Source organism: Mustelus asterias, chromosome 25 (genome assembly GCF_964213995.1).
Source record: "Mustelus asterias chromosome 25, sMusAst1.hap1.1, whole genome shotgun sequence".
NCBI classification, from domain to species: domain Eukaryota; kingdom Metazoa; phylum Chordata; class Chondrichthyes; order Carcharhiniformes; family Triakidae; genus Mustelus; species Mustelus asterias.
In genome coordinates, this window is record NC_135825.1 from 5737931 (window position 1) to 5758910 (window position 20980).

The following is a 20980-nucleotide window of genomic DNA, read 5'->3' on the forward strand; positions in this document are numbered from 1 at the left end:
ACAACGCCAAGTTAAAATCCAACAGGTTTATTTGGTAGCACGAGCGACCTTCATCAGGTGACTCACCTGATGAAGGGGCAGCGCTCCGCAAGCTCATGTTACCAAATAAACCTGTTGGACTTTAACCTGGTGTTGTGAGACTTCTTACTGTGCCCACCCCAGTCCAATGCCGGCATCTCCACATCATAGCAGTGACATGTGTGGACATCGGGTGAGGATGAAATGAAAGAACTGAACTCCAAGGTGAGGCTTGCTGTGGTTGGGCTCACACATGAGGACTGGTTAAGATAACAGCAGGCAACTCCAATTTAAATATGTTTAATTAAATTCATTGTAAATGCAAATTCTTTCAATGGTTTTCGTACGAACCATTTCTAACTGTGTGAAGACCAAATGTAAAGGGACAATAAATAATACAACAGTGGTTAAAAGAAGGACGTCGGGAGGGCCAATCACAGAAAACAGCACTCTTGCCAGTGCTGCAGAGCTGAACACTGGGTAAATCTCTAAACCGAAGGACATAATTTCTGACAATACAACACTCCTGCACATGAGTATCAGCCCAGGGAATGTGACAGGGCTCCAATCCAAAATATTCCTACCCAAGTGGGAGAATTCTACCAACTGAGCCATTGCAACACACAGATAATGGATATTCAAGGTTCTAAATAGAACAAGCTGTAAATATGGTCCCAACACAACACACGGGAAACTCAATTAATCGGTGCGGCAATAACGAGTACAGATCTATCTGGTTCAAGGAGATTATTTCTTAAAGGGGTATCACAGGATCCTACAATGATTACAGCAGAGAAGGAGGCTTTTTGACCCATCACATCTGTGCTGGCTGTCTTTAAGAATAACTCAGCTGGTCCTCCCCCTTCACCTCTTTTCCCCCACAGCCAGAAAAATCTTTCCTATTCGGATAATTATTCAATCTGCTTTTGAAATTCACAATCGAACCTGTGTCCAGCGCACTCTCAGGCAGGCATCACAGATCCTCCTAACCCTTTGCTAGGTAGAAAAGACTTTACTCATGTTGCCATTGATTCCTTTGCCAATAACCCTAAGTCATAGAAACATAGAAACTAGAAGCAGAAGAAGGCCATTCGGCCCTTCGAGCCTGCTCTGCCATTCATTTTGATCCTGGCTGATCGTCAAATTCAATACCCTGATCCCCCCTTCCTCCCATGTCCCTTGATCCCTTTAGCTCTAAGAGCTATACCTAATTTCTTCTTGCAATCAGACAATGTTTTGGCCTCAACTATATTCTGTGGTAGTGAATTCCATACATTCACCACCCTCTGGGTGAAGAAATTTCTCCTCACCTCAGTTCTAAAAGGTTTACCCCTTATCCTCAAACTATGACCCCTAGTTCTGGACTCCTGGACTCCCCCCACCACTGGGAACATTCTTTCTGAATCTATCCTGTCTAGCCCCGTTAAAGTTTTATAAGTTTCTATGAGATCCCCTCTCATTCTTCTAAACTCAAGTGAATCTAATCCTAACCAACTTAGTCTCTCCTCATAGGACAGACCTGCCATCCCAGGAATCAGCCTGGTAAACCTTCGCTGTACTCCCTCTATAGCAAGTCGATGATCAGTGGCTGTCAAGCCTACTGCCAACCGATACATTTCTCTCTATCGACTCTGTCCTGACTCTTTGTGATTTTGAACATCTATTTAAGATCAGCCTTCAACCTCTTCTCTGATGATAGAGCCCCACTTTCTCCAGGTGAGCAAATTCCCTGCAACCATTCTCGTAAATCTTATCTATAACCTCTCTAAAGCCTTCATTGTGAGATCAACTCTATTGGTGAGGCAAAATATTCATAATTGGACGAATACACATGTTTAATGGCTTTTAAAGTCATTAAGCTGTCATATCCTTCAGGTCAGCAAGAACAGGTATTTTAATAAATTAATCAGACAATTGAATCGATATAATCCTGATAGATAATGCTGGAAGTTAAGTAACTGAAGAAGGATTCAGTTTATTTTAACTTTATTTATCTCGTGTGCCTAGAAGTCACTGACGTCACTATTGGCTTCCTAGTGACCATTCAAGGCAAGAAAATAGGAAACTAATTGGACGGGAAGGACAAAGGCATCTCAAGATACAAGTGAACACATAATAGAAAATAGCCTTAAAGGTCAGCAAAGCAATTAAGGATGTTAACAAAGCTCCAGGACTTATTTCTAAGGGTATAGAATTTAAAAGTATGAAATTATGTTAAATTGCAGAGGACTGTGGTGTGACTGCACTTGGCGTACTGTGTAATGCTCTGATGTCCATACCAAATAATTTGGATAAACACTGAAATCACAAATACATAAAGGATTTGCCAGTGTGATACTGGAACTGAGACATCACAACTATTGATTGAACAGAATAGAGACTTTGCTTTAGAAAGAAAAAGTCTTAGAAGAATCCTGACAGACATCTTTAAAATTACTTTTCTACCCCACCTCCTCCCCACCCCCCACCCCCACCCCCACAAGAAGTGGTAGTTTGTATATTTTGCTTTCAGGAAGTGCTGACTCTAAGGGCGGGATTTTCCAGCCACACTTGCCCAAAGACCGGAAATTTCCACCCGAAGTCAACAGTCCTTTGTCAAATTTTCTGTCCATCCCGCTACAATTCCCATGGTGGGCGGGACAGGAAAATTCCACCCTAATTCCACTTTCAGTCAGAGCTGAGAAAAAATGTCCCCACTTGCAGGAAAATCTTAAACCAAATCTGAAATTAGGGGGCATGGTGACACAGTAGTCAGCACTGCTGCCTCACAGTACCAAGGACCTAGCATTCAGTTCCGACTTTGGGTGACTCCTTGTGTGGAGTTTGCACGCTCTCTCCCGTGTCTGCATGGGTTTCCTCCCACAGTCCAAAGATATGCAGGTTCGGTGGATTGGCCATGCTAAATTGCCACTTAGTGTCCCATGACATGTGGATTACGGGGATAGGGCCTGGATAGGATGCTTTGTTGGAGAGTTGGTGCAGAGTCAATGGGTTGAATAGCCTCCTTCTGTAGTGTAGAGATTCTATGATTCTAGTGGACACAAAGGTAAGATTATTTACTAATAAGTCCAATGGGAAAATAAAGATTTTTTTTTTCGGTGGCTAGAATATGGATTGCTCTGCCACAGGAAGTGGTCAAAATAAGTAGCACAGATATTTTCGAAAAGGAACCAGACAGGTACCTGTATAATCAGACAAAGTCAGCATGGATTTACAAAAGGGAAATCATGCTTGACAAATCTATTGGAATCCTTTGAGGATGTGACTAGTAGAGTTGACCAAGGAGAACTGGTGAATGTGGTTCATTTAGACTTTCAGAAGGCTTTGGACAAGGTGTCACATGACAAACTACTATGTAAAGTTAAAGCACGCGGAATTGCAGGTAATGTCTTGTGATGGATGGAAAGCTGGTTAGCAAAAAGGAAGCAAAGAGTTGGCATAAATGGATCTTTTTCTGATTGGCAGTTAGTGACAAGTAGGGTTCCGCAGGGATCTGTGCTAGGACCCCAACCGTTCACATTGTATATTAATGACTTGGAAGAGGGAACTGAATGTATTATCTCCAAATTTGCAGGTGATACAAAGTTGGGTGGGAGGGTGAGCTGTGAGGAGGATGTAGAGATGCTTCAGCGTGATTTGGACAGGCTGAGTGTGTGGGTATCTGCATGGCAGATGCAGTATAATGTGGAGAAATGTGAGGTTATCCACTTTGGTAGCAATAATAGGAAGACAGATTATTACTTGAATGGGTGTAAATTGAGAGAGGTGGATTCTCAGCGAGACCTTGGAGTCCTCATGCATCAGTCGCTGAAAGTAAGCGCGCAGGTACAGCAGCAGTAAAGAAGGCAAGTGGTATGTTGGCCTTCATAGCGAGAGGATTTGAGTATAGGGATAGGGATATTTTGCTGCAAATGTATAGGGAGTTGGTGAGTCCACACCTGGAGTATTGTGTGCAGCTTTGGTGTCCTTATCTGAGGAAGGATGTCCTTGCCATAGACGGAGTGCAGCGAAGGTTTTCCAGGCTGATTCCTGGGATGGCAGGATCGATGTATGAAAAGAGACTCAAAACGTTGGCTCTATTCTCTTTCCACAGATGCTGTCAGACCTGCTGAGATTTTCCAGCATTTTCTGTTTTTGTTTCAGATTCCAGCATCCATAGTGTTTTGCTTTTATATTATTGGAAGGAGAGTTAATGGAGTGAAGGGAGGAAGAGGAAGAGCAGATTGCATGTACCTCCAGCTGGTGGGGAGGGGCTAGTGGCAGCAATAAAAAGTTCTAATGCCAAAAGCAGGAATCTTACATATAAAATCATAAAATCCCTACAGCGCAGAAGGAGGCCATTTGTCTGCACCGACTCTCCAACAGAACATCCCATCCAGGCCCTATCCCCATAACCCCACATATTTACCCCACTAATCCCCCTAACCTACACATCTTGGGACACCAAGAGGCAATTTTAGCATTGGCCAATCCATTTAACCTGCACATCTTTGGAGTGTGGGAGGAAACCGGAGCACCCGGAGGAAACGCACGCAGACACAAGAAACTCCACACAGTCATCCAGGGCTGGAACTGAACCCAGGTCCCTGGCACTGTGAGGCAGCAGTGCCGCCCACTGTGCCACCATGCGCACCCAATGTGCCGCTCTTTGTTAAGGTTGAAAGTGTCTTTAAGATGGGGGTAACTCAAAAGAGGTAATTTCTCACATTTCTTACATTTCAGAATTAAATTTCAGCTCATGGTCAGAACATTGAATACAGGAGTTGGAATGTCTTGTTGAAGTTGTACAAGACATTGGTAATGCCACATTTGGAATACTGTGTGCAATTCTGGTCACCCTATTAACGAAAGGATATTATTAAACTAGAAAGAATACAGAAAAGATTGACTAGGATGCTACCGGGACTTGATGGATTGAGTTATAAGGAGAGGCTGGATGGACGGGGACTTTTTTCTCTGGAGCATAGGAGGCTGAGGGGTGATCTTATAGAGGTCTATATAATAATGAGGGGCACAGATCAGCTAGATAGTCAATATCTTTTCCCAAAGGTAGGGGAGTCTAAAACTAGAGGGCATAGGTTTAAGGTGAGAGGGGAGAGATACAAAAGTGTCCAGAGGGGCAATTTTTTCACACAGAGGGTAGTGAGTGTCCGGAACAAGCTGCCAGAGGTAGTAGTAGAGGTGGGTCCAATTTTGTCTTTTAAAAGGCATTTAGATAGTTACATGGGTACGATGGGTATAGAGAGATATGGGCCAAATGCGGGAAATTGGGATTAGCTTAGGGGTTTTAAGAAAGAAATGGCAGCATGGACAAGTTGGGCCGAAGAGCCTGTTTCCGTGCTGTACACCTCTATGACTCTATGACACGGGACTGACAGATGTGGGGCCACAGGTCCAGCTCCCCACCAGTTGCTGCCACTGAAATGAAGTCAAGAAATCATAAAGTTCACACCCAAATCCCCAGTCGGTTTGCCTGAGCACAGAGCTTCTGGAGCAGCAATTGTGTGAAGTTGCCCTGGAATAATAACTTTTACTTTATGATTTTGCCAATTTACATAAGCAGATCAGATCAAATTAAAATAATTCAATAATGCCACTGTTGGTTTGAGACAAGTCTTTACCAAGATTGATGAGGGACTGGTGCTATAGAATACTCTGCTTCCCCCGCACCAGCCTGTGAACAGGCAACTATACTTACATGGATGCGTGGCTGAGAGCTTCCCTGTATGCATGTCTGTATGCATGTTGGTACATATGTCTGTGTGCTTGTCTGTGTGCATGTCTGTGCGCATGTCTGTATGCATGTCTATGTGCATGTGTGTGTGCATGTCTGTGCGCATGTCTGTATGCATGTCTATGTGCATGTGTGTGTGCATGTCTGTGCATATGTCAGTATGCATGTCTGTACGCAGGTCTGTTGACATGTCTGTGTGCACGTCAGTATGCATGTCTGTGTGCATGCCTGTATACATGTCTGTCAACATGTCTGTGCACATGTCTGTACACATGTCTGCAGACATATCAATGTGCATGTCTGTGCACATGTCTTTTTGCACGTCAGTACGTACGTCTGTGCGCATGTCGGTAGACATCTCTGTGCATATGTGCATGCATACGTGTACACATTTGTATGAATGTCTGCATAAATATCAGTACATATGTCTGTGTGTTTGTCTGTGTACATGTCTGAATGCATGCCGGGATGTATGTCTACACACCGCTGCCTCTGCGCAGTTTACACTTTCATTGTTGGTGGAGTTTGCCATCTTGTCAACTGGCTGACAAAAGACAGTTGTCTTAAAGAGAAGCCTTCTTCTAACCAAGGATACTGGTTGTGCGCTGTTGTACTAATGCAGTTAAAGCTGTGTAGTGTTGCTGTACCAGCGCTGAGCTGAAGCACGGTCAGACCATCTCCTTCAAGTGATCTCACCCTTGCTTCCCAAGAATGTGAAGTGTCACAATTTCATTCTAGTGTCATTTTGAGAAGTTGCAACAACACAAAATCTGTTGTACATTTATATCACCTGAAGCGATCCCTGAAAGTATCATAACGTGCAAATCCTGCCAGATTCACACAGGCTAACGGTTTCCTGTGAAAGCTGTTCTGTGGAAGTTTAATCTGTACTATAAAAGTGGTAAACACAGTAAGAAGTTTAACAACACCAGGTTAAAGTCCAACAGGTTTATTTGGTAGCAAAAGCCACACAAGCTTTCGAAGCTCTAAGCCCCTTCTTCAGGTGAGTGGGAATTCTGTTCACAAGCAGAGTTTATAAAGTGGCCCAGATTTGCCTTCATAGTTGATTAAATGCTGGAATAGCTCTGAAATCGCACTGTAATTAATCAGTGTAACTTCTCCCACATCAGCCCAGTTCTCCTCGGTAAGCTCCCTGGTCTTTAGCAAACAGGAAGATCACCAGCTTTGTGTCCAGTGAGATTTATGGTTGTCACTGAAGGGGATTTGTGCCGAATGACCTGGGTGGAGGTGGGAAGCTCGTCAGCCTGATGAAGTCACTGTGTGAGCGGCAAATAAAAGCCTGAAGCTCGGGAGGAACCAGTCATCAGATTGCTGTTGGCAAATCATAGGGTCAATGAATCCCTACAGTGCAGAAGGAGGCCATTCGGCCCATCAAGTCTACACTGACCACAATCCCACCCAGGTCCTATCCCCATAGCCCCACATATTTACCCTGCCAATCCCCTGAAACTAGGGTCAATTTAGCATGGCCAAATCAACCTAACCCACATATCTTTGGAGTGTGGGAGGAAACCGGAGCACCCGAAGGAAACCCACACAGACACGGGGAGAATGTGCAAACTCCACACAGACAGTGACCCAAGCCGGGAATCGAACCCGGGTCCCTGGAGCTGTGAGGCAGCAGTGCTAACCACTGTTAACTAACCACTAACCAATGCTAAGCAATACTAACCACCGTGCCATCCTCCTGGGGATAGTAGTGGCAGTGTGCTGAAGGTCTCCCTCAGCATCAGTGTCTAAGGAAGGTGATCACATTGCTGAATTTAAAATGATGAAACAATCAAGAGAAGGTAGATATAGAGAATCTATTTCCTCTGGTGGGGGGCAATATTGTGAAAAGTGGAGCCAGGCCATTCAGGATTGGTGACAGGAAGCACCTTTCTCACACAAAGGGAGGCAGAAATTTGGATCTCTCTCTTCCCAAAAAGCTGTGGATGTTGATGGTAAATTGCAACTTCCAAGGTTTTTGTTGGGTAACAAAAAGTCCGAAAGACATGCTGGTTAGATGCATTGGCCATGCTAAATTCTCCCTCAGTGTATCCGAACAGGCACTGGAGTGTGGTGACCAGGGGATTTTCACAGTAACTTCATTGCGGTGTTAATGTAAGCCTACTTGTGACACTAACAAATAAACTTTAAATTTTATCAGGGTACAACTGATCAGTTGAGGTAGTGATCATCTGTGATCCAATTGAATAGAGGAACAGAGTTATATGAATTGGGAGCAGGAACTGGCTATTCAGCCCCTTGGATCTACTCCACCTACCTTTGATAACCTTTGATTCCCTGGTTAGTCAAAAGTCTGTCCACCCATGCGTTAAAAATGTTCCTTGACCCTACCTCATCCAATCTCGGGGTAAGACAGTCCCAAAGGCTCTCGATCCTTTAAGAGAAGACATTTCTTCTCATCTTTGTCTTAATGATTCCTTATTTTGAAATAGTGTTGCCTAGTTCTGGGCAGTCCAACAAGGGGAAACAGCCTCTCAGCATCCACCCTGTCAAGTCTCTTCAGGGTCTTGCATGTTTCAACAAGATCATAATACCATATGACATAGGAGCAGAATAAGGCCACTCGGCCCATCGAGTCTGCTCTGCCATTCAATCATGGCTGATATTTTTCTCATCCCCATTCTCCTGCCTTCTCCCCATAACCCCTGATCCCCTTACTAATCAAGAACCTATCTATCTCTGTCTTAAAGACACTCAATGACCTGGCCTCCACAGCCTTCTGCGGCAAAGAGTTCCACACATTCACCCTCTCAAGCTGAAGAAATTCCTCCTCACCTCTGTTTTAAAGTATCGTCCCTTTAGCCTGAGGTTGTGCCCTCTGGGTCTAGTTTTTCCTACTAGTGGAAACATCCTCTCCACGTCCACTCTATCCAGGCCTCACAGTAACCTGTAAGCTTCAATAAGATCCCCCCTCATCCTTCTAAACTCCAGTGGGTACAGACCCAGAGTCCTCAACCGTTCCTCATATGACAAGCTCATCATTCCAGGCATCATTCTTGTGAACCTCCTCTGGACCCTTTCCAAGGCCAGCACATCCTTCCTTAGATATGGGGCCCAAAATTGCTCACAGTACTCCAAATGGGGTCTGACCAGAGCCTTATGCAGCCTCAGGAGTACATCCCTATTCTTCATCACCTCTCATTCTTCTAAACTCCAATGGATACAGGCCCAACCTGTCCAACATTTCCACATAAGATAACCCGTCAGTCCCTGATAGCCTTAGACACAGCATCATCACCCCCTACTGTCCCAACCCCCAACCTAGTTCAGACAAATCTCTCAATCAATCTGCAGAGCCCCATATCCTCTCCAGCATTGCCCCCAATAAACTAATATGGGCCGCTTTTCATCTGGTCACTGAGAGACCTTAAGAATCATTCACTAAACCAGACCCTGCATTTTAAAACCTCCAGTGTAGATGTAGACAATAGAAAATATAGCTATCTCTCTCCAGTGGCACTGGTGTTTCTTCCCAGCTCAATGACTTTCATTCACTCCAACTCTCTAACCCCACCCTGGATCAGTTATCCTTGGGTTTGGTTTTCACAGTGGTGTGATTACGACCGCGCAACTTGAAGTCAGAGCCTATGCCATTTCCAATGGAGCAAGGTCCAGTTCCCTCTTCTGACCATCCCTAGTCTTGAGGGGCTGAATGGTCTCTTCCTCTTCCTACGTTCCATTTGTGCCCAAAGACCAGGCCACAAGACTTTTTGTTAAACTTTAAGACTTTATTTTATAATACCTGGATGAATTTATGCATGACGAACTGTAAAATTGATCAAAAATCTTGAAAAATCCTTAGCACGAGTTTGCACTGAAATCTTTGTGGCACCCTGGTCTATGGAGTCATTGGTCTCACTGACTGGCAAAACTGGCAAACAAAAATGTAGGAAAAGGGGTTGTCCAGAAAATCTTACCCTTCCCTTAGCATCATCTGTATGTAGGAAGGGCGGGGAGGGAGGGAGGCGAAAGAAAGAATAATCTGCATGGGGCTTTTTCGAGTTACAATTCTACTGATAGTGCACTGGGACAAGGCAAAGGGAGAACAAAATGAAGGAGATTGTCATCGACTTCAGGGAGTGTAAAGGAGAACATGCCCCTGTCTGCATCAACGGGGATGAAGTAGAAAGGGTTGAAAGCTTCAAGCTTTTAGGTGTCCAGATCATCAACAACCTGTCCTGGTCCCCCTATCCCGACATGATAACTAAGAAAGCCCACCAACGCTTCTATTTTCTCAGAAGACTAAAGAAATTTGGCATGTCAGCTACGGCTCTCACCAACTTTTACAGATGCACCATAGAAAGCATTCTTTCTGGTGTATCACAGCTTGGTATGGCTCCTGCTCTGCCCAAGACCACAAGGAACGACAAAAGGTCATGAATGCAGCCCAATCCATCATGCAAACCAGCCTCCCATCCATTGACTCTGTCTACACTTCCCGCTGCCTCGGCAAAGCAGCCAGCATAATTAAGGACCCCACGCACCCCGGACATTCTCTCTTCCACCTTCTTCCTTCGGGAAAAAGATGCAAAAGCCTGAGGTCACGTACCAACCGACTCAAGAACAGCTTCTTCCCTGTCAGCTGTCAGACTTTTGAATGGACTTGATTTAAGTTGATCTTTCTCTACACCCTAGCTATGACTGTAACACTGCACTCTGCACTCTCTTGTTTCCTTCTTTATGAATGGTATGCTTTATCTGTATGGCGCATAAGAAACAATACTTTTCACTCTATGTTAATACATATGACAACAATAAATCAAATCAAATCAAATCAAATCAAACAGGACAAGATCCCCGGCGTTATCAACAAGATGCATAAAGGTTAATTTTCTGATTTACTAACCCACTGAATTCAGTGCCTTAGTGAGCAACTGCAGGCATTCACCGTGCTTATAAAAACCAGCATAAACAGGCAGTCAAAGTTGAACTTAGAATCATGAGCCATATCAAGAATGATGCGTGACAATGCTTTTCATGGTTTTCTTATACAGTCCGGGGGACATCATTTAGCCATCATGCCTTGGTCAGCTCTCTCCGTTCACTTGAATCCATTCCCCTCCCCTTTCCCCATTTCCTTTTCAATTTTTTTCTATTGCAAATAATTGTCCACTTCCCTTTTTGAAGCTGTTTCGACCCAGATGTGTAGCTGTTTGGAATACTGATGCTTGTTAAACAGTGACATTTTAAAGGAACCAATGGGTTTGAATGCTGACCTCCACCTGACCAGCTGGTCTGAAATTTCAATCCAGCCAAGTTAATAATGAGAAGAGAATGTTCCCTGATAATTGTTCAAGAGGCAAGTGAATGCGTTTTTGGAGAGAGAGGAGATTGAAGGATTTGTATGAGCCACATCACAAATGAAGAGTTCCTTGATTTCATATTTCCAGAGTCATAATGTTGAGGTTCTGTTTTTATTTTTGCTAAATGAGAAAATAGAAGCAATTTCCACACATGGCTTCTTGACATTACTACATAGCGAGTATCTAGTGGGATTTATATGCCTTGTGAGAAGGCTAATTAAGGGAAATGTGAATTGGGTATTCTTGACTTTGTTTCGAGAGAATTTAAGTCATAGTCCAAGACTGCCTTTAACTTGGCACTAATTGATACTAAATTTTCAGCTTTACCCAGGAATGTTACACTGGTACACTAGAGGCTATTCCCTTGACGGTGGGAATTAGCTACTTTGTGGGCTCAGAGGTACACCTTTATCCTACATTTATCCCTCATTACGAACAGCCTGGTATTCACTATGCTATTGCTGTCGCGAGTGTGACAAGGTGTTCCATTCCACAGCGTTAACTGTTCTCGGTCTGATCAATGTAAGGTCATTAAAAAGTTAAAACTAATTAAAGTTTTCACTGATTTCAAAGAGATGTCAACCTGAAAATATCCTGGCTTTAGGCAAGGAGTTCAAAGATAATTCTTTGTTTTACTTGGAATCATTGAAGTCTGGACTTTTACAGAACAGATGGAGTGGGACTAGTTGGTCTCAACTAATCCCACTTCTCTGCTCTTTCCCCATGGCCCAGCAATTTTCACCCCTTTGAGTATTTATCCAATTCCACTTTGAAAGTTACTACTGATTCTGCTTCTTCCGCCGTTTCAGGAAGTCAATTCCAGATCATGACAATTCTCCTCATCTTGCCCTTTGCTGTGAATTCCTTCAATCTGTTATCTCTGGTTACTGATCTTTCTCCCTGTAAAAATAATTTCTCCCCACTTACTCCTTCAAAACCCTTCAAGATTTGGAACACATATTAAATCACCCCTGAGTGTTCTGTACTCTAAGGAGAACAATCCCCGCTTCTCCAGTCTCTCCAAATGGTTCACTGGTCATTCTTGAAAGCCTTGTTGCTTATCAATAGATTGCCCAACCTTCGCACAAGGAGATTTGGTCAAATCAGTGAGTGGTGCAAATCATTAAAAAGTGCCAATTGTCAAAATATTTAATTTGTTTTTCCATGAAAGAACTGCCAGGCAGTTCTTTACAGGCACCAACCTTGGGGCGACACAGTAGCACAGTGGTTAGCACAGCTGCCTCACAGTGCCAGGGACCCAGGTTCGATTCCCGGCTTGGGTCACTGTCTGTGTGGAGTTTGCACATTCTCACCGTGTCTGTGTGGGTTCCCTCTGGGTGTTCCGGTTTCCTCCCACAGTCCAAAGACGAGCTGGGTAGGTGCACTGGCTATGCAAAATTCTCCCTCAGTGTACCTGAACAGGTGCTGAAGTGTGGTGACTAGGGGATTTTCACAGTACCTTAATTGCGGTGTGAATGTAAGCCTACTTGTGACTAATAAATAAAACTTTAAACAGAGGTCTTGAGGCACAGTGGATAACATCTGTATTTGAGCCAAAAGCTCTGGCTTTTGAGTCCCACGCCAGGACTTGATGCCCAAGGAAGGTACATTCGTAACGCGACCAAATAGGCTGAGTATCATTGTGCAAAGTCCTTCCAACATGCCAATAGCAGGTTGTAAGCGCGGGAGAGACTCCTGATCAGCCACACGTGATGTGGAGTGATTGCCCCTCAAGCTACAAGCCTTTAGCGACAGACTAGTGACCTGTTCCAGGAATAACCTCACTATGGGAGCAGATGAAAATCTGTCTTGTGCACCACTAGATGCAGAAAGAGAAGCAACAACAATGACAACCTTAACAAACACATATCCTCTCGTACGCCTTGAAATTGGGACTTGAGCATATTAGTGTAGAAACCCTAGCTTCATTATTTTAAAAGGAATGAATTCATCCAATAAAACAGCAAGTTTCATAGAATTTTACTTGATAGCTTCAGATGCTCAATTTTAACACATTGAAAGTTGGCTATAATTAAATGCTTGCAACAGTTACCAAAATTCATCAATATTGTGTTCTATTAAAAGGACATTAGAGAATTAAAATGATAAGAAGGCTACCTCCTTATATTGAGACACGAAGACAAAGTAAGAATGCAGTCATTCACTTATCTCAATTGTAATTTCAGGCTCCATGGAACAAAGCTAAGAAGCAATTCTGATGAACCTGTTTTCTCTGTATATTTAACCATTCATCCCTCAGTTACTAAACTCTAGCTAAGAATCGTGGCTTTCTTTGTAAGCTATTGTTTATTCCTAATGCACATTTTTTTGTCGTTTCCGTTTTCTAGCTGCCTGAACACTAAGATTTACTGCCCGATGCTTTGCACTCCACCATTCTTGGAAAGAAAATGGCGTCCAGTCCACTTGGACAGAACGTTTTCATTGGTGGAAGCATAAATTCCTGTTAACGATGATCCATCAATCCCACTAATTGTGGTAAATATAGTGGTTCTCTCGTATGCAGTATGAGGTAGTGGGAGATTCCATATTTATACCTATCACTTGCCACATGCCTACTTTTGGTTATTTAACTTGTGTGTTGTTTTTTTTTCTCTGACATTTTCAGAAGATTTTTAAACAAAAATGGCATTTCTACTTTTGGTTATTTAACTGTGGGATAAGAAACTTTAAGTTTTTGCAATCAGGAAGGATATTTTGCCTTGATGGGGGAGTTGCAGGGAATATTCACCAGAATTATACCAGGAGTTAAAGCCATAAATAATAGAATCCCTACAGTGCAGAAGGAGGCCATTCAGCCCATCGAGTCTGCACCAATAACAATCCCATCCAGGCACCACCCCTGCAACCCTGCATAATCCCCCTGGCACTAAGGGGAAATCCAACCCAGACCTGTTCCCCATAACTCCAAGTATTTACCCCACTAATCCCCCTAACCGACACATCTTGGGACGCTAAGGGGCAATTTGGCATGGCCAATCCACCTAACCTGCACATCTTTGGACTGTGGGAGGAAACTGGAGCACCAGGAGGAAACCCACGCAGACACGGGGAGAACATGCAGGCTCCACACAGTCACCCGAGGCTGGAATTGAATCTGGGTCCCTGGTGCTGTGAGGCAGCAGTGCTAAACACTGTGCCACCGTGCTGCCCAAAAGAGGACCACTTTGTTTGTTATTCACTTCCAGGATATGGGCATTGCTAACGAGCACAGCACTTATTGTCCATCCTTTATTGTCTTTAAGAAGATGGTGGTGAAGTGTGCAATCCATGTGGTGAAGCTGCTCTCATAATATTATTAGATCAAGAATCCCAGAATTTTGCCGCAGCAGCAATAAGTTATGTGTTGCTTGGAGGGGAGATTTGAAGTGGTTATTCCCATATGCCTGTGGTGTTTTCCTGGCTGCAGATTGGAAGCTGCTATCTGGTACACCTCACTGCCATTACGCACTTGTAAGTTAAGTTTATTTAAGTATTTAAGTTCAATTTATTTGTTAGTCACAAGCAAGGCTTACATTAACACTGCAATGACATTTCTGTGAAATTTCCCTAATCACCACACTCCGGCACCTGTTCGGGTCAATGCATCTAACCAGCAAATCTTTCAGACTGTGGGACGAAACAGGGGCACCCGGAGAAAACCCACGCAGGCACAAGGAGAACGTGCAAATTCCACACAGACAGTGACCCAAGCCGGGAATTGAACCCGGGTCCCTAGCCCTATGAGGCAGCAGTGCTAACCACTGTGCTACCATGCCACCCATGGAATGTCTGACATTGTAGTGGAGTGAGTGAATATTTAAGGTGCTGATGGGGTGCTGGTCAAGCAGACTGCTTTGTCCTAAATGGTGCTAAGCTTCTTGAGTATAGTTGGATTTGCACTCATCCAAGCAAGTGGATAGTATTGCATTATATTCCACACTTGAGCCTTGTAGATGGTGGAAAGGACTTGAGATGTCAGGAGTTGAGTCACTTGCTGCAAAATATCTAGGCTCTTGGCTTCCATTCCCTTGATGTTAAGAAATTGAGGGGTGATCTATTTGAGTTATTTAAAATTATAAAGGTTTTAATAGCTTCTCTGAATCTACTTTACCATATGCTGATACGTGTTTGTTATAGAGGGTAAATGCAGAGTAATTGCTTCCTTTAGTGGGTGAATCCAGAACACAGGAACATAATCTTAAAATGAGAGCTAGGACATTTAGCAGTGAAGTAATGCTTCTTCATTCAAAAGAAGGTAATTGTCTGGAAATCTCACCCCAAAAGACTCTGGAGCTCGGTCAGTAGAAACTATCAAAACCAGGTTCAATAATGGCTATGGATCAAAGGCAGCTAAATGTTTCAGATACAGATCAGTGGCAATAAAACTGAATGGGATAGCAGACTCTAAGGACTGAATGGCCTATTACTATGTATGGTACAACTGATCAGCAGAGGTCATGGAGAGGAGAAAGAGAGAGAGAGAGACTGAGAGAGAAAGAAAGAGGGACAGGCAGAGAGAGATAGAGAGAAAGGGAGAGAGAGAGAAAAAGAGAGAGAAAAAAAGTGAGAGAGACATAGAAAGAGAGAGCATGAGAGGAAGAGAGAGAGAGAGAAAGAGAGAGAGAGAGAAAGAGAGAGATAGAGAGAAGAAGTGAGAAAAGAAGAGAGACCGAGGAAGAGAGAGAGAAAGAGAGAGACAGAGACAGAGAAAGAGAGAGCATGAGAGGAAGAGAGAGAGAGAAAGAGAGAAAGAGAGAGAGAGAAAAAGAGAGAGAGAAACAGAGAGAGGCAGAGAAAGAATGAGCACGAGAAGAAGAGAGAGACAGAGAGAGAAAGAGAGAGAGCATGAGAGGAAGAGAGAGAGAGAGAAAGAAAGAGAGAGAGAAAGAAAGAGAGAGAGGCAGAGAAAGAGAGAGAATGAGAGGAAGAGAGAGGGAGAGAGACAGAGAAAGAGAGAGCATGAGAGGAAGAGAGAGAGAAAAAGAGAGAGAGCGAGACAGACAGAGACAGAGAAAGAGAGAGCCTGAAAGGAACAGAGAGTGAAGCGAACAAGCCATCTGTTTGCATTTTCTCTAAATCACGAAGGGTTAGGACAAGAAGGGAATTAGGAAATGTCAGACAGCAGACTGTCTCTGCAACCTATTAGTTGAGGGGTTGGTCTGTGGTCTGGGAGTTTAGAAGACAAAGGACATATTGCAAAAGAAAATTCTGCTGGACCACAAGACAATGCATTTTAGCGCAGTGTACTGGAGCCTCATTATTTCCATTTTTAAAAACTTTGAATTCTGTCCTTTATCTGCAACAACAGCAAAGTTGGATTTGTTACCTGATGCAAGGAAATTATTCAGCATGGTGAAGGCTTCAAATACTAGGGGGAACAAAACTAAAAATAGGATAGAAGCAGGCAGGGATTTCACGTGAGACTTTTTTTGTGTAATATGTGGTATAGTATTGGTATAAGTTATCAGGGAAGGATGTTGAAACAGGGATTGTAAATGAGTTGGGAAGATAATCAAGTCTATTTATGGGGAGAGAAGGGATTGGAGATTATAGTGATAAAACACAAAGCTTGATGAATATTTCAAAAATAAATAGGTTGCTCTGGCTTAATGGCATGTTTCTAAAAATATGTGTCTGGTCCTAGACCTTGTCCTAGAGGTACTAAGAAAATGACATGTAAAATTGTTCTATTGAAGCAAAAATGATGTTATCTTAAAGAATGGATATGTTTAAATGTGAGTATAATCTCCAAATCAAATGCTGTTTCAGATTTTAGAAAGATTTGAGTTCTCAAAGTATAATGGTGCTGGTGGCTTTGGATAATGGTGGCACGGTGGCACAGTGGTGAGCACTGCTGCCTCCCAGCACCAGGGACCCGGGGGGTTCAATTCCCGGTTTGGGTCACTGTCTGTGCAGAGTCTGCACATTCTCCCCCGTGTCGGCATGGGTTTCCTCCGGGTGCTCCGGTTTCCTCCCACAGTCGGAAAGACCTGCATTGGCCATGCTAAATTCTCCCTCAGTGTACCCGAACAGGCGCCGGCGTGTGGCGACTAGGGGATTTTCACAGTAACTTAGTTGCAGTGTTAATGTAAGCCTGCTTGTGACTAATAAACAAATAAAGATAGATTATTCTATCCAAGGAAGTCCTAGTACTAAAAGAATGAAAGGGACCCTGAATTACAATAGGAATAAGAGTTCTGCTGCTTTTAAAAATTGATGCAAATACTTTAATTGTTGTATTCTTGTAAATTTCTAAATAAAAATGCAATGATATTATCATAAACTGACATAATGTGAATTATAATGTCATAATCTTAACTACAAGCAGGAGACTAGCTCCAAACTAGCATACTGAGCTCTGATGAAGGGTCATCCAGACTCAAAACATTGGCTCTATTCTCTCTCCACAGACGCTGAGATTTTCCAGCATTTTCTGTTTTTGTAGCATGCTGTAAAGGTAGCCCCATCAAAAAGAACTCTGTCCTTGCCAGCGATGTGATTTTATTTAACATTTGTTATCCAGAGGGCACAGGTTTTAAGTTAAGGGGGGGGGAAAGAATTAATGGGAACCTGAGGAGCAAATGTTTTACACAGAGGGTGGGACGTGTGTGGAATGAGCTGCTGGAGGGAGTGGTTGAGGCAGGGACATCAACAACATTTAAAAGGCATTTGGACAGATACATGGATAGGAAAGGTTTAGAGGGATATGGGCCAAATGCAGGCAAATGGGGATAGCTTAGATGGACTTTCTGGTCGGCATGGACCAGTTTGGGCTGAAGGGCCTGTCTCCATGCCATTGATTCCATGATTCCATAATCTACATTGCTCAGATCAGCTGTGGCACCAAGAAAGCCAAAGTAAGAAAGGGCGTCCATTTCAATAGCGCCTTTCGTGACCTGAGGAGGTCCGAAAACATTTCCCAGCCAATGAAGTGCATTTTGAAGAGTAGTCACAGGTATGACGTAGAAAGTGCAGCTGCCAATTTTCAGACAGAAAACTCCCACAAGTAACCAGCAAATAACTACCAGCTAGTTTACTGTGTTTGCTGAGGAATAAATATTGGCCAGAGTGCTCTGCATCAGAATAGCACCATTTTGATGACCACCCATGTGGGACTTGGTTTGAGACCTTATCCAAAGAGGGCATCTCAGACAGTGCGGCACTCCCTCAACATTGGCATTGGAAGTGTCAGCCGGAATGATGTGACGCAATCTCTGGAGTGGGAGGTTAATCACCTAACCACCCTCTTCACTGAGAAGACAAAGGACTCCCCACTGAGTCTAGGGTAACAGTGTGATGGAAGAACGACATGAGGATAAAGAAGAGATTGACGACTGGGAGAATGACAGCATGAAGCGTCTGGAACCACAGGAAAAGCTCAACAGCACCACAGCTGAACGCTGGAAAGGAAAGGACCCAGGTTCAGCACCATGGACAGGGACTTTCATCAGCATTCAGCACCTGTTACCAAATCCTCTTGTAAAAACTTTATTACCGTTGTCATAAGTCTTTGCACTCCTACAAATAAACTTCAAGGACATTAGCCCGGGAACTCTGAGAAAACACTTTTATTTGTGCGTGTCATATTGTATATCGTTGGAACATCTGTCAGATTATATAGACAGCCTGGTGGGTTTTTTTTCTCAAACCAATTCACTCCTTCACTGGGAGAAAATCTATCGCCTTAATGCACTGTGCAGACCGATTTATGGGGAGCAGAAATCATAGGATGCTTTCCCCATATTCCTTCTCGTATAAATGACATCCAACAGTTGGTGCTAAAATAAATAAAACTCTCCGGGGAAGGCTTTTAACGCCTTGCCGTGTAGTGGGAGCGTGCAGTAACTAAGGAAAGTGCCTAGTATCTAAGAGGGAGTTAAGCGCAGTTCAGGATCTTAGGAGCCTACGTGTCATTTCTCACTCAATGGATTGCGCGGTTCTCCTTGTCAAATAAACTTTTCTGATTCCCCCACTCTGATTAATATCTGGCCCTGCCTTTCTTGTCTCAGGCTGAGATGCAGCAAGTGTTGGCATTGCTTGGTACTCCTCAGAAAGGGAGATTAAACAGTGTTAATTCGGAGAATGTAATTACAAATGTCCAGACTGCTCATCAAGTCGTGCCATGTATAATCTGGAGCTGCAGCGATATCTAATTAATCCTTTCTTACATTCAACGCTTTGCCCCTATGTTACTAAATAAAAAGGCGCTTTTATCTTCTATTAATTAAAGATTATTTCGAAAGCCGACTAACTTCAGCGTCTTCTGAAAATCCAAATAATTTTCTATCACTGATGTCCCTACTGTACAGTCCAGGCCAAGCTAATGGTCCCATGCGGAGTTAAGTAGAGTTTGCACTTATTTTTAGCACACCAGAGAAGGAGGGGGGAAACCTTGAGACTTACCCCAGAGTTGTCATGGTGACGATGGTGTACCAGAAAGAGGCGGGAATGCTGGTAAACTTGCTGTGGGTCGACCCCTTCTCGGCATAGAACATCACAGTGGCAAAGATGATGATGGCCATGGTGAGAGAGAACAGGAGAAATCCAAGTTCGGAGGCACAGCTCTTCAGGGTGTAACCCAGGATTCTCAACCCTTGGGAGTGGCGAGAAAACTTGAAAATCCGGAAAACTCGAAAGACGCGGAGAGTCACGAAGGCTCCACTCACGTCCTCGTTGTTGGTCATCACCAAGCCAATGTAATAAGGCATGATAGCCACCACATCAATGATGCTCATCACACTTCTCATGAACCTGTAGCGGCTGGGGGCTGCAAAGAGTCGGAGGAGATATTCAACCGTGAAGATCATGACACAGGCAGTATCTAAACAAAAGAAAGCCACCACATATCTCTCCCCACAGGGCAGGTCTTTGACATCTCCGGGCCCAATGCCACAGGGCACCGTCTCTACCACATTGGTGATGACCGAGACTGCAATGAAGAAGCCAGTGACATAATAGAAGACTAAAGCTAAGGTGCTGGTGTGAGGGTTCTCAAATGCCCTCCACATGGTTTGGCGGCAGGTACGCGAAGGCAAGTTGCCTTCTGCCTTGTTCTCAGAGTCACTGTCATCCATCAACCTCTCGGCATTTTCCCTCTTCCTGTCCTTGTACTCTTCGTAGCAGCAATCTCCAATAATCTCAGGAATGATGCCAAAGAAAGCTAGCTCTTCATCATAAGCAGAGATGCACTCGTGCCGCGGATAGTGCAGCTTGCCGGTCCTGTAAAAATTCAACACGTTCCTAAAGAGGTCAGGATCCCGGTCGAAGAAATATTCCTTGCTCTCCTCGTGGAAGAAGAATTCTTTCTCGGTGCTACCCAGCAGAGTGTCCGGGAACCTCTCCAGGGTGTTCTTCCATGTCTGGAAACGCCTGCCGCTCACGTTGAGGATAATGAGCTCGTCCTGTTTCTTGTGCTTGTCGCCGGGGGCGAGGGGCATGGGGCAGTTGGCCACTGGCATCCATCCAATGGCCGCAGCCCGGGCAAAGGGCAGCCAGGCCGCCACTCCAGCCGCCATGGCCTCTCCAAGCTGGCCCGCGGAGGGGTTGTGGAGGCTTCAGAGCGAAAACCACCTTCTCTGGCCACTCGGCAACATCTAGAAGTGAAGACAGACACTCATTTCCATCTCAAGATCAGTTCTCACCACTATACATTGTCTATCAACATTCTAGCATAAAAGTTATGAGATGGGGCAATAAATAACTCCAAGTCCTGTTACTCAAGCAATGATTCTACAATGCATACAGAACTGTAAATATATTAATAACACGACCCGGAAAGATCAGAGACTCTCCCGTGCCAAACTGGTTTCCAATTAATTATGTTAGTTACTCTTAACCACCTTCTGACTCACTCTTAGGGTCTGTTAAATGCCAGATCTGTTCTCTAGATAGCTGG

General features: G+C 43.9%; 1 protein-coding gene across 3 annotated transcripts in view; it reads right to left on the reverse strand.

Annotated features, from left to right (window-relative positions):
• Positions 1 to 20600, reverse strand: part of kcnd3 (potassium voltage-gated channel, Shal-related subfamily, member 3) — a 369716-nt gene extending 349116 nt beyond the window's left edge. For all 3 annotated transcript variants that reach the window (XM_078242019.1, XM_078242018.1, XM_078242017.1), the window contains exon 1: positions 19489 to 20600. In XM_078242019.1, coding sequence (XP_078098145.1) covers positions 19489 to 20600 — 1112 coding nt within the window. The remainder of the gene's footprint in view (positions 1 to 19488) is intronic.
• Positions 20601 to 20980: the final 380 nt, after the last annotated feature.